Consider the following 13,458-nt stretch of genomic DNA (forward strand, 5'->3'; position numbering starts at 1 on the left):
GAGAATAAATTATTTAGAAGGTAGTTCCAAGCTAATAACATACAGTTGCAGTGCTCATTTGATGCACCTCCTAGCCAAAGACTTCAGTGTTCCAGAAACAAAGTCTAATGTTGTTGAAATTGCAAACTACTTCCGTAACAACCACTTTGCAGCAGCTGCTCTGAAAAAAGTGGGAGGAACCAAGCTAACTCTCCCACAAGACGTGCAATAGAACTCAGTAGTGACTGTTTTGAGCACTATATCAATAACTGGCCTAATCTGATGACAGTTTGTGGACAAAATCATGAAAAAAATAGATGGCACTGTCACAGCCAAAGTTCTCAACATTGGGCTTAAGAGAAATGTTGAACACATGCTGAGTACCCTGAAGCCTATTTCTGTAGCCTTGAACAAAATGCAGGGAAATAGCTGTTTTATTGCTGACGCTGTTGAAATTTGGAAGGAACTGAGTGAGATCTTAAAAAGAGAAATATGCAATGACAGAGTTAAATTACAAGCATTAAAAAAAACCTGAATGGGACAAGCACTATCTCCAGCTCATTTTCTTTCAAATATTCTCAATACTCGGTACCAGAGCTCACACCTAGGCAAGACAAAGAAAGGGTGGGAGGAGAAACCAGTGAAGTGACTTGCCCTAGGTAATATAGTAGGTCAGTGGCAGATTCAGAAACCCAGCTCTCCTGGTTCCCAGTCCAGTGCCCTATCCTCTGGACCACACTGTCCTTTTCAGTGCATTTTATATCTTATTTGTGTTGTCTTGCCTATATAGATTGCAGGTTTCTCACAAGAGGGCTGCCTCTTTGTGCATCTTATACAGTTTTGAGTACAGTACTCCTGGGGGGGAATTCTGCATCACTGTGCGTGCACAGAATTCATGTCTCCTGCAGATTTCTTTGCTTTCCTGCAGAAAAATGACTTTTGACGGGGAAGCTGCAAGAACAGTCACATGCCCCTCCCCAGCAGCACAGGCAGGTTGGTTTGGGCGCCCGGAGCAGCCAGTAGTGACATAAATCACCGCCGGCAGTGGAGGGGGGTTGGGCAGTTGTTCATGGTAGAGAGGGAAACACTCTGTCCCTCCCGCTCACTATTGTGGCACTTAATGTAGATAGGCAGGGCTTTAGGGTGTTTCTGAGGAGGTAGGTATGGGGCAGGTTCTGTAGCAGCCTGTCAGCTTAGTAAATTGTTCCCATTGTTTTTATGAATTCCCCCAAGAGTATAAAACAGATGTAAAAGTTTTAAGGCTTCTTTACATTGCCACAGTGGTATAAAGCTGTAAAGCAATGGTCTCAAGTTGCAGTGGGGGAAGTCTAGGATGGATATTAGGAAACACTATTTCAGTAGGAGGGTGGTGAAACACTGGAATGGGTTATCTAGGGAGGTGGTGGAATCTCCATCCTTAGAGGTTTTTAAGGCCTTGCTTGACAAAACCTTGGGTGGGATGATTTAGTTGGTGTTGGTCCTGCGCAGGGGATTGGACTAGATGACCTCCTGAGGTCTCTTCCAACCCTAATATTCTATGAAAGGAGAGTAAGGCCTTATAAATGCTTACGGTGCTTTAGTGATTAGAACTGATCTAAATTTTTGGACTGAAATAAATGTGCTCCATAAACTGTTTGCTACTCATCTTTCTGGTGATGGTCAGTAGTCAATATAAATTGTGAGTTTGATTTCCCAGCTGTCACTTGCTCGTCAGTTGCCTATGATGCAACACTGAGCGGATGGCTGCAGATATTTGTTGACCAATAACTAGAAATAAAGGGTCAAACCTAGCTACATTACTATTAGGCAAGGAGGCTTGGGAATTTCCTCCAGTGCTCCTCACACCTATTCTCCATCAGTTATATCGTAGTTTAAATAAATTACCTAAATAAATGAAAGCAGCAGGGTGGATTTGATTTAAATCACTAGTCAGGAAGACTCGATTTAATCATGGATTTCTACATAAAAGTGTATTCTTGTTGGTTGTTATAACCTTAATACATATTCTTCACAACTCAGAGATAGATTTAGGTTTCATTTTTAGAAGGTACACACTATACATTTTTAAGTGATTTATTTTGAAAACTTTTCAGATTAGTTTTACAGCTATATCAGAAAATGAATGACTGTTTGGTTATTTCATTTACCAAAGGTAACTGAAGCAGATGTTTATGAAGTCATTGGGAGGTGAACTATCATTAATATTTGGAGGATTTTCTTGCCATGCTGTATTAGGAGGAGAACATCACCAGACAGACGTTTAAATTATTTTATTTAACTAAAACAACAACATTATGTATTCTGGATTTTTTTCTTCAACAGCAAACATAATATTTTAACAAAACAAGCATATGAATTTTTGAATTTAGTTAAACATTCAACAAAAACAAACCTGGTTTTACAAACACTGCTGTGCTGTGGGAGGGGTTAGCCTCACTCATCCTTGAGGATGAGTTAAATGAAATATTCTCAAGAAAGGATTTCCAAGTGGTAGAAATGCAAAAAGCCCAAGGGGCTGTTTACAGATGCTGAAATATGTAGGAAAATGTGCAGCAGTCGATTCTTGTAGCAACTGGCCCTGAGTTTTTGGAAGAACTGTAGAATCTTGTCTGTTCCTGCTAAACTAATTACTGTGTGAATTACCATGCAGATTAAGTACAGGCAAGTTTAATTAATTGCATGAAATAAATCATAGTGAAAAGGGTCACAAAGTAAAGTATAAATATGATGCATCTTTCAATCTACACTGAATTTTTTTAAAACTTCTCCTTTTGTTTGAAATAAATCCTTCCAGTGCTGACCCAGGTAAATAACAATTTGACCATCTTACCCATTAAAAGACAAATTAATCACACTCACCACTACACTTTAAGATAGGCCTATCATTTGAGTCTCACTTTACTACTACTATTTCAATGCGTGCATTTTTCCTTTTGAAAACTAATGAGTGGAAACTGCCTCCACACGCCTGCCTATGGCTGCTGGGACTGCGCCTGCAATTTAGCCCCAATTAAAAATCTTGATTTTTTTTATCCTCTGGTTGAAATATTAAGGGTAATATATTCTTATCTTGATACATACAATGCAGGAGCATCAACATAGTTTCTAACATGTTGCTCCACAATAAGAGCCATCAGAAATTAGACCAGGACAAAAGGTATTTCTGTGTTGTTATAATAATGCTTAGCAATTAAGAAGCCTGATTCTCCACTGCTTTGCAGCCTGTGAAAATACTCACACCTGTGCTAAGTGTCAAATGCTCCTGCCTACTTCCCCTGTAAATGGAAAATTCAGATTTAGTAGCATTTTACCCCCTCTTTATGCAGGTATCAATAATTATTATTAGTGTTACTGTAGCAGGTAGAACTCCCCCACCAAGATGGGGTCTGCTTTGCACCAGGCACTGTACAATCAATCATTCAGGCAGTGCCAGTGCTTAATTTGTAATGAAAGAGGTGCTGGTGCTCAAGCAATTTTTAAAAAAACTTTCATAGCCGACACGACAAGGTCAGAAGTGCCAGGCTCAGCCCTGGCCCAAATTAAGCATTGGTCGCTGCCCCAAAGAGTTTTCAATTTAAACAGACACAGAGCAGCAGGGGAAACAGCGGCCCAGACAGCTGGAGTGATTTCCCCATGGTCACACAGCAGCTTAGATACAGAGCCAGGAATTAGAAGCAAGGTCTCCTGACTCCCGTTCCTACATTGGACCCCACTTGTCTCCCCTCTGTAAGTGATTACACAAAGTCCACATCTTCCCATTCCCTTACAGACATTCATTAAAAACCTCACAACAACGCTGTGAGCCAGGGCTGAAGAAGTGGGTTTTTTACCCACAAAAGCTTATGCCCAAATAAATCTGTTAGTCTTTAAGGTGCCACCAGACACCTTGTTGTTTTTGTGGATACAGACTAACACAGCTACCCCCTGATACTTGGGGGCTGATTTATCATCCCCATTTTACAGGTAGGGTCACAGACCCCAAACAGGCAGGCTGCTGGTCACGCAGGAATTTGAAATGAGCTGACCAGAGTGTGTGTCCCCGTAGCCCAGGGCTCCTCACTGCAGTGCTGGTCTCTCTCCAACAGGGTGTTTCCTGCAGCCCCAGGACCCTCTGTTTCCAGCGCTGGCTCCCTCCCCAGTGGATCTCTACCTTTGTTAAAGGTCAAACTTCCCCGGGTCAGACCCCCCCACCCAGGTCTTGACAAAGCTCCTCCAGCCAGGCGACTCCTTCATTGCCAAAGGCTCAGAGCAAATATTTGCCTCTCTCAGCCTCGCTCCCGGCAGACCTAAGGGACTTGCTCTGAACGCGGCTCAGCCACCTTGGGATACGGCCCGCCCCTGCGCACACGCGATTGGTCCCGGCGCCCCGTTCAGCCTCTGGCGCCCCGCCGGGGTTAGCTCGGCGGGCTGTCACTCACGCAGGTGTTGGCCAGGGCCGGGCCCCCAGGTGCGGGCAGTGCCCGCTCCCGTGGGAGTTGGTGCTTCCCGCAAGTTGGGGCCGGCTGCTGGGCGGGGCAGGAGCTGAGGGGACAGAGCCGGTCCCCAGCCCGTGCGCGGCGATGGCTGGAGCCCCGCGCGGGCTCGATCTCACCTTCCTCAGCGAGCAGGAAGCCCGGCAGATTGTCCAGGTGCTGGAGCGGGATGCGGAGCTGAAAAGGGCCGAGAAGGACCGGATCAGGTAGGAGGCGTCGATCCTGATCCCAGTGGGCCCCATGCCCCGCTGGGACTGCAGAGGCAGCGCTCCCGAGCTCCCCCTCACCCCGTCCTGCCTCCCCGCGGCTGCTGCTGCCCCGCCAGGCTGGGCTGTGTTGAGTGTGTCAGACCCTCGTGCCCTCAGCGAGCCCCGCGAACAGCGGCCCTGGCTCTCCCAGGCAGGGTGCACGGCGGCGGGTGTGTGCGTGGCCCCCATGGGCTTGGTGGGTGCAGGGCAGGTTGTTAGGCCGTATTTGTTTGTGTGCGTGTCGGCAGGGGGAGGCTGCAGCTCCCCTGCCCTGCTAGCGCCCCCCCCCCCCCAAGTGTCCCCCCCCAAGCCGGCACGTTACCGGGAGCCAGATGCTCCTGCCCCATGCGGGAGGATTTGGGAGCAGCTCTAGAGACACAGCAACGGGCTGGGTAAGAAGCGGGTGTGTCTGTGGTGAGTGGGGCACTTAGGGCTCTGCCGGGTCTCCTCCCTCCCCCACCCCCCTTGTCACGGGAGGCTGTTCTGTCACCTAACCTGTCAGTGACAGAGGGTGTTGGCTGAAGGTTGATTCCTGGTGGCGCGAGGACGGCATGAATACTTGATAAGGGCTATAAGGAAATGATCCACGTCCCTGTGACAGCTGTGACAATCTCAGGCACATTCCAGATTGACTCTTGGCACCTCTCCAAAACCAAAGTAGAGGCCTCCACCAATCGAAACAGGTAATAAGGCAATTCACCACTAGGTCACCTGTTTGATTTCAACCCAGGTCAGTGATGGCCATGAGTGACCTAGTGACCTAGGTGAAATAACTGGGTGGCCTTAGTCCAGTTCCTAATGGACAGGTGTATGCATCCCATAACCACTAACACTGGTTACTTGTTGCCAGTCAAAGCAGTGACCAAGCACTGAACAGAAATACCCGGTGATCCTTAGAGGTACGGTGCCTCCAGGTCAGATTTGAGGTGCTGGTGAGATAGAGTGGGGAAAGCTGCCCTGAGTGCTGCACCTGTTCTCCAGGGTTCTCCCTCTGGCATCTTTCATGAGCGTGACATTCACTTAAACTTTTAAAGGGAAGGCAAAGGTCATCTGAAATGAAGTACCTCAGCAGACTGGACTTGCCTGACATATTACAGGGGGCTTGGTTAAACACATGGGGGTAAATTCAGGACTGACTTATAACCTGTGTAACCCCAGTGAAACCCAAGGTTTTCCTCTGAATGGGCGCTCCTACTGAATCCATTGTTTCCAGTTGGTGTTTGCCTTTCTTCAATCACTAGCTAGTTTCTGTGTGGTTCGCCCTGTTATAAGATAGGGAGGGGAAAATTGGCCAGGCGTGACTGTTTGCAAGGCTGGAAACATTGTGAAGTATAAATATAGGCCAAGATTTTTGAAAATGGGCACCTAAAGTGAGGCTCCTAAGACCACAATTAGGCATATAAATAAGCTTTTCAAAAGAGCTGAGTACTCCTTTTGAATTCAATAGACTTACACCTACCACCAAGTCTGAATTTGGTCCTACATCTCTGTATTTATGGTTCTGTTTTTCTCTTTATGCAAAGGCTATCCAGGTAAGCTTAACACATAATGGGGTATTTCTACTGATAGATTGTTGAGTTGGAGGTCTACTTTTAAATTTCAATTAAGTTAGCCTTAGAATGTAAGCTGAGCAGAAGAGCGGAAATAGTCTCTTGTGGCTAAGGCACTGGATTGGGATCTGGGTTAAATTCCTGGCTCAGCCAGAGTCTTCAGGTGTGACCTTGGGCAAGTCACTTAATCTGTCAGTGCCTCAGTTTCCTGTCTGAAAAATAATAATTCTTTCTAACACCATTTGTTTGTTTTACCTATTTAGATTGTAAGTGCTTCAGATAGCTCCCTCTACTGTTATGATAAGGCTGCGTGTCTGTCACGGAGGTCACGGAAGTCATGGATTCTGTGACCTCTGTGACTTCTGCAGTGGCTGGTGTGGCTGGCTCCGGGGCTACTTGGGCAGTCCCTGGGCCAGCAGCAGCAGTTTGGGTGTGGGAGGGGGCTCAGGGCTGGGGCAGGGGGTTGGGGTGTGGAGAGGCACTTACCTCGGGATAGGGGCTCCCCGGAAGTGGCCGGCATGTTCCTGCTGCTCCTAGGCGGAGGGGCCAGGGGGCTCTGCATGCTGCCCTTGCCTGCAGGCACCACCCCTCAGCTCCCATTGGCTGCGGTTCCCGGCCAATGGGAGCTGCGGAGCCAGCGCCTGGCCTTCCCTCCCTCTAGTAGCTGCAGGGACATGCCGGCTGCTTCCGAGGAGCTGCGTGGAGCTGGGTAGGGAGCCTGCCAGCCCCGCCAAGCCTCCTACTCTCCTCCCCCCCAGCACCAGCAGGGGTCCTGGGCCACGCGCTGCTGCATGCCTCCTCCCCAGCACCCATGGTGCCCCCGGACTGCCCCCCCCCAGCACCCGCAGCCCCCCGGCTCAAGTTTTTGTTAGAGGTATATAGAACAAGTCATGGACAGGTCATGAGCTGTGAGTTTTTGTTTAGTGCCCGTGACCTGTCCACGACTTTTACTAAAAATACTCGTGCAGGGGGCCATGGAGCCCATCTAGATTGTTTCCCTGTAATGGGGTTTGTGAGGTAGAACCGTGCAGGCCTGAGGTACCCACCCAACTAAATAGATCCACTGACCCTTTCGTAGGAGCTTCTCAAGGCAGGGAGCTGTTTGTGATACCCTTCATGTGATTATATAGTGCCACACACACTGAAAGTGCTATAGAAATAATTATAAAAAAATATTTAATTATGTCTGTTTCTAACATGTTTGTGGCTGTGAAAAGACTGTCTTCATTGGGATAAAAATATCATATCATTCTTCAACTCCAGATTAATTCATAAAGGCCCAGGGATTGTCTAGATAGAGAGTTAGTGCACAGAAAACTGGGGTGTAAATCTACAGTGTACTAGTTTGCCGTGCACTGACTGGCCATGTGGATTCTGCTACCATACACTAAAAGTTCCCTAGTACGGTTTGACATACTCCTGAATGGGATCAGATTCTAGCCCTTTTGGGGCCACACCCTAGAGTGCAGTCAGGTAAGGGATGGCATTATCTGGTATCAGCAGCACCATAGAATGGAGCTAGGGGAAAGGAGAGGTGGGGCTGTTGCCTTCTCCATTGAATGGCTAGAGCAGGTCTGAGGTCAGGCCAGGCATACCCACAGGCTGCCTTTCCAGTCATCTCTGGAGCTAAAGAAGATTTGCTTCAAATTGTCTGAGCACGGCTCAGCCTCAGTACAGACAACAACCTCCACCAGTGGATTGGCACCAGGGGCGTAAGTGGAGAAAGCTAAGGCAGAGGGAGTGAGGAGATGGCCAGTGAGCCCTTTAAAAGAAGCAGGGCTGTAACCTGGCAAGGTGGGAGCAGGCTCCCTGTTCATTTCCACAAGGACCAGGAAAGAAAAGCTTGGAGGAACAGTAGAGGACCCCTGGGCAAGTATTGAATTTATTTAATAGGAAGAGCCCCAAATTGTTTAGGTAGTTGATTTTATTTGGGAGCTTATATAGACCCAATTACCACAGTATCTGAGTACCTCACAGCCTTTAAGGTTTTTAATCACCCCAACATCCAAGTGAGGTAGGGAAGTACTATTATTCCCATATTACGGATGGGGAACTGAGGCACAGAGATAATAAGGCTTAGATCCACAGAGGTACTTATGTTTATGTCTGGGGCTTAAGTACCTAAGTCCCAGTTTTGGCTCCACTGCGATCCACAAAACTTCAGCCAAACTCACTCAGAGCATAAGTTTTCAGAGTAAAAGTTCCCTAGCTTCCCCCTTCTGAGCACATGTGTAACCCACACACCTTCTGGTTGTGGTGTTGTGTCCCATCTAGTGGCACCGAGACCACTTAGAGAGAGAGATTTAATGAGTTTGCTCTACAGCCTTTGCTAATAGCCAGTTGGCTTTTAGCTCATGCACTAAGCTCCAGAGGTCCCTGGTTCTATCCTGCCCGCTGATGACTGGAGTCCGTCAGCGTTATACATGCACTACTGCCTCCCTCCCACCTAAGCTACAGAGCAATCCATGAGCTGGGGAAGCCAGTCATTTGGCAGCCTAAAGTGCATACAGGCCCAATCCAGTAGGTGTCCTCAGAGGCCACCTACCAGATCGGGTCCCATTCAAAATCATCATTGTGGTAGTGCCGCCAGTGACCTTACAACTAGGCTTTGCAGAATTCAGGGTTTTTAAAATAATTTTGATGGATAATAATTTATTTTTAAAGATGATGGTTTTAAATTTTCACAGTTGTAGGAAATTATGGGGAGTCAGACAATTATTTAATGACAGATGTTGAGATTCAAAAAGTTAAAGTTTTATAACTGCTAAAACACAAATTGTCAACATCACATGTCAAAATATACAAAGTAAATATCTTTAAATCAACAAATTGTATCTGTTTCTACTATTCAGTTACTAGTCCATTTGTAACAAGCCTAATTCAAAAATCTTAATCACTGTATTTTTACTCTAATAAATTGTCAGATTGGCATAGACCCTGGGTTTTGTTTTGTTTTTTGCCTTCCTCTGCAGCATGGGTCACTTGCAGGTTTAAACTAGTGTAAATGGTGGATTCTCTGTAACTTGAAATCTTTAAATCATGATTTGAGGATTTCAGTAACTCAGCCAGAGGTTAGGGGTCTATTATAGGAGTGGATGGGTGAGGTTCTGTGGCCTGCAATGTGCAGGAGGTCAGACTTGGTGATCATGATGATCCCTCCTGGCCTTTGTCTGAGAGTCTAACTGCTCAGGCAGCATTTTTCTTACTTTTCCTATCTGTCCATTTTGATTTATTATTGATGGAAATATTTTTTGTTGGCTTGTGTGTGTATGGTGAAATTGACATTCCCAACGTTTATCAAATAAAAGATTAATCCATCCAAGCCTACTTATCAGTTTTAGCCCTGTCATTAGATCACTCACCTGGGATATGGGAGACCCTGGTTTAATTCCCCCCTCTCTGTCAGGTGGGGGAAAGGATTTGAACAGGGGTCTCCCACCTTTCAGGAGGTGCTTTAACCACTGAGGTACTAGCTATTCTGATGTGGGCAATTCCTTTAATCTCTCCTGCTGAAAATGTTCTGCTGTGAATAGATAATGAAAGAATCTTTGGAGCCGGGAAACTAGACCTGGCGTCCACTGCCTTCCAGGTGGATGCCCTAACCACTGGGCTACAGAGTCATTCCTGCTTTTTTTCTTGCTCTCTCTCTTTGTGGCCCAAGTGACTGTTCCACAGTGGATCAATACTTAAATAATCATTGGGCCAGAGAGAGCAAGAGAGGGAGCAAGAATGACTCTGTAGCCCAGTGGTTAGGGAATTCAGCTAGGAGACCCCAGGTCCAGTTCCCCATCTCCTACCACTCTTCCATTATTTAGCTACGGTCAAACAGCTTCAGCAGGAGAGACTGAGAAAGACCCACATTAAAATATTCCATAACTCCATGGTTAGAGCACCCTTCTGAGAGGTGGGAATTGAACCTGTGTCTGTAACCACTGGGCTGAAAGTTATACAGTAGGTACCGCCATCACCACTTCCTCTGACCATGTGTGGAGCAAGGCAAGCACCTAACTCATTCCCACAAGAAAAGCCCTCTGTGCCTAAGCTGCCTGACTCTTCGCAGCAGGTGCATGTTTGTGAATTGCTATGCAGAGCTAGGCTTCTCCCTAGGCACCTATCTCCCAGAGAGGGGTGGGGGGCTTAGCACACAGCATTCTGGGCAGCATCTCCCTTTGGCTAGTTTAGGTGGCTCCCCACTGGCATGCTGGCTTTTGTGGATCACATTCTTAGGTGCCTTCTCTTGTTGGGGGGCGGGGTGGGAGTGGTGAGGATGTAATTGCCAGCCCCAGCACTTATGGGCACCAGCTTCAGCTGGTGGGAGGGAAGCAGAGGGGGATAATAAAGGAGGAAGGGAACAGAATGAATCAGTCACTCTTGTTTCTAAATTGTCTTACTTGATTGCTTGTTTATTAACTGTTTATGTCCAGGCCCGGGAATCGGAGCAGCTGGCACCAGAGCAGATTGTGATTACATTAGAGACGAAGAGCCAAACCAAAGTAATGAATTCTTAGGAGTTTTCAGCACCTCTGCCCCTTTGCAGTAAATGCCCCCTTGGGTTATGAATACAGAAAGCATGCAAGAAAGATTAATCCTCTTCGTATTGTTTTGTAAACACTTGCTGCAATTGGACTCTTGGGAGCAATTATTTATTAAGGAACACAACTGAACTTACTCCTTATGTTTGGCAGGCCAGTCACTGAGCTCCCCACTTGGTGCTATTGGATTTTGTTTGAGTTGTGCTCCTTTGAGATGCTTGATCCCAAGGGTTTTACTGTAGCAGCCAGGTATAAAATGGTGTAGAGGGAATGCACCTTTTTCATATGCGTTCTGCACTCCTAGCAGATTGTGCTCCTTTGTGTTATGGAGCAGACTTGGTGCATCTTGGGATTTAATTTGTTCTGACTTGTTTATATTTTTCAAGGGCCTGATCTTCCAGCCTTTACTCAGAGATGTGATTCTTACTCATTTACACAAAATGCCCCATTGAGAAGCATGAGACCACTTGCATGAGTGAAGATGACTCATGGGAGTTAGGAGTAATGGGACAGAATCCTCTAACCCTTTATCATTAAGGAAGATTTCTAACATCCTGCCTTATGCCTCAGCAACTTTTGAGGCCTAGAGAGGGAAATACAGGGGCAACCAATCGTGGTAATTATCCTTGTTTCACTGGTGCTCCCTCCTGCTGCTCACACGGCCACAGCTGTACTTTTATTTTTAGCACACTAGCTTGATCAGAGCTAGCATGGGTATATCTATTCGAGCTGGGAATTACTGCTCCAGTGCAGAATACCCTTAGGGAGGCCTGATTTAGAGCCTGATGCAGAGCACACTGAGAGCTGTCAAGACTTCCATTGACTTTGGCAGCCTTTGGATCAGGCCGTCTTGTGCTTTGACAGCGCTTGAAAAATGTTGCATGTATATATCCTGCTTTCCAAGGCTATGCCCCATGCAATTTAAAAATAAGAGTTGTAAACTACTTATTTGTACTGAATTTAACCACCCTTTAAAATTTCCTGCTCCTCCATGGTGAATGGGCAAATGGAGTTTTCAAGCCCAGGACCTGGAGACAAACTTTTTTTTTCTCACTGATGCAGGTGGTCCTTCCAGGACAGAGATGAGGCATGTTGTCCAGGAACAGCATGGAGACATTTGTTCTACCATTCCTGGATTTGTTCTAAATAAAGGACTTCAGTTTCTAGAGCTGACAATCTGAAACCTCTCATAAATTCTAAATTTTCATGTAAGAAAAAAAAAATCAAAGTAGAAAAAGAAGATTATAAAGGAATTTTCTTGATCATTTGTGCAACTAAAATTGATGTGGGATTTACTCTCTTTTTAATAGTTGAACAATTATGCTTAACATATTTAAGTGCAGTAACACATATATGAATACCTGGGCGTGGCAATCATTACTCATATTTTTTTACAGTTTTACACTGTAATAGTTACATGTATTGGTACCATAACAACTGAGACCTAACACATTAATGCAAAAGAAGGCTAAGTGAAGTAGATAAGATCTAAATCTAACTGGATTTTATTACTAATAATTATGTACATTTTAATTCGTGGTGAATGTAACTAAGAAACCATAATGCCTTTGTGTTTTGTGTACTGCACCTTTACACATCAATGTATACTGGCCTGAGTGCAAAGACAGTAGCCATAGGAGGAAGATGATGTATTGTTAAGGGTGCAAGCCTGTGATTTGGGAGACCTGTGTTCAATTCCCTGCCGCACCATTGACTTGCATGACTGTGGACTGGTTACTTAGTTTCTTGCCTCAGTTTCCGACAGCTGTAGAGTAGGCGTAGCAGTATTTCCCTAATTCATAGGGGTGTTAAGAGAATAAATATGGGAAAAAGTGTGAGGTCCTCAGATAGTATAGTAATAGGGACCATATAAGTAAGAATGGTAAATTTTGTTTTCAGAGTTACTGCCTGGTATAGAGGAGACACTGATACACTGTGCTCCCTCCTGGAGACTTGACTTTTGTACTTTCTTATGACTGCTTTCCTCAAAGGATAGAAGTATTTTACACTGAAAGTATATAATGGCTCTTATGAGAAAAAACAACAACAAGAGTAATTGGATTGTAAACTAACAATGACATCACAGCGTTATAGCTACATATAAACCGTCATCGTGTGTGTGTGTGTGTGTGTGTCTCTCTCTCACACACACACACACACACACACACACACACACACACACACACACACACACACACACACAAAATGTAAGCAATGCTGTGGGCCAAATTCTAGTCCCAAATTTGTGTGCACAACTCTGTTCAATCACTTAGGAATGTAAGTGCATATTTTGAGAGAGGAATCTGGCCCTTAAACCCCACTCCTACAATGAGAACTCTGCCAACAGACCTCTGATCCTATGTAGAGCCCCCAAACTTTGGAACTCTGCATGTGACCAGAACTCCTTCCACACAAATTTGCTTGCAGGACTGGCATCTTAGTTTTTAATTTGGAGCTCATTTCCAAATTCATGTAACTTCAGAATTCATACATATTCTGCTACTCTTTCCTTATTTTTCCCTTTTATTTTTCAATGTGACATTTTTGTACCAAAAAGCAATATGGCTACATGAGAAATATCTGTCTCTTGCATCTTCATAAAGTAGTTCATGATAACATTTATGGCTGCACTGTAAGTTCATAGATTCCTAGGCCAGAAGGGAATAAATGTGATCAT

At 45.5% G+C, this 13,458-nt stretch overlaps 1 protein-coding gene across 1 annotated transcript in view; it reads left to right on the forward strand.

Moving 5' to 3' along the window:
* Positions 1–4,538: 4,538 nt before the first annotated feature.
* The window catches only part of EXPH5 (exophilin 5), a 47,328-nt gene continuing 38,408 nt past the window's right edge, over positions 4,539–13,458 (forward strand). The window contains exon 1 of the mRNA XM_065423351.1: positions 4,539–4,657. Coding sequence (XP_065279423.1) covers positions 4,539–4,657 — 119 coding nt within the window. The remainder of the gene's footprint in view (positions 4,658–13,458) is intronic.

The sequence above is a fragment of the Emys orbicularis genome, chromosome 1, assembly GCF_028017835.1.
Source record: "Emys orbicularis isolate rEmyOrb1 chromosome 1, rEmyOrb1.hap1, whole genome shotgun sequence".
Classification (NCBI taxonomy): Eukaryota; Metazoa; Chordata; order Testudines; family Emydidae; genus Emys; species Emys orbicularis.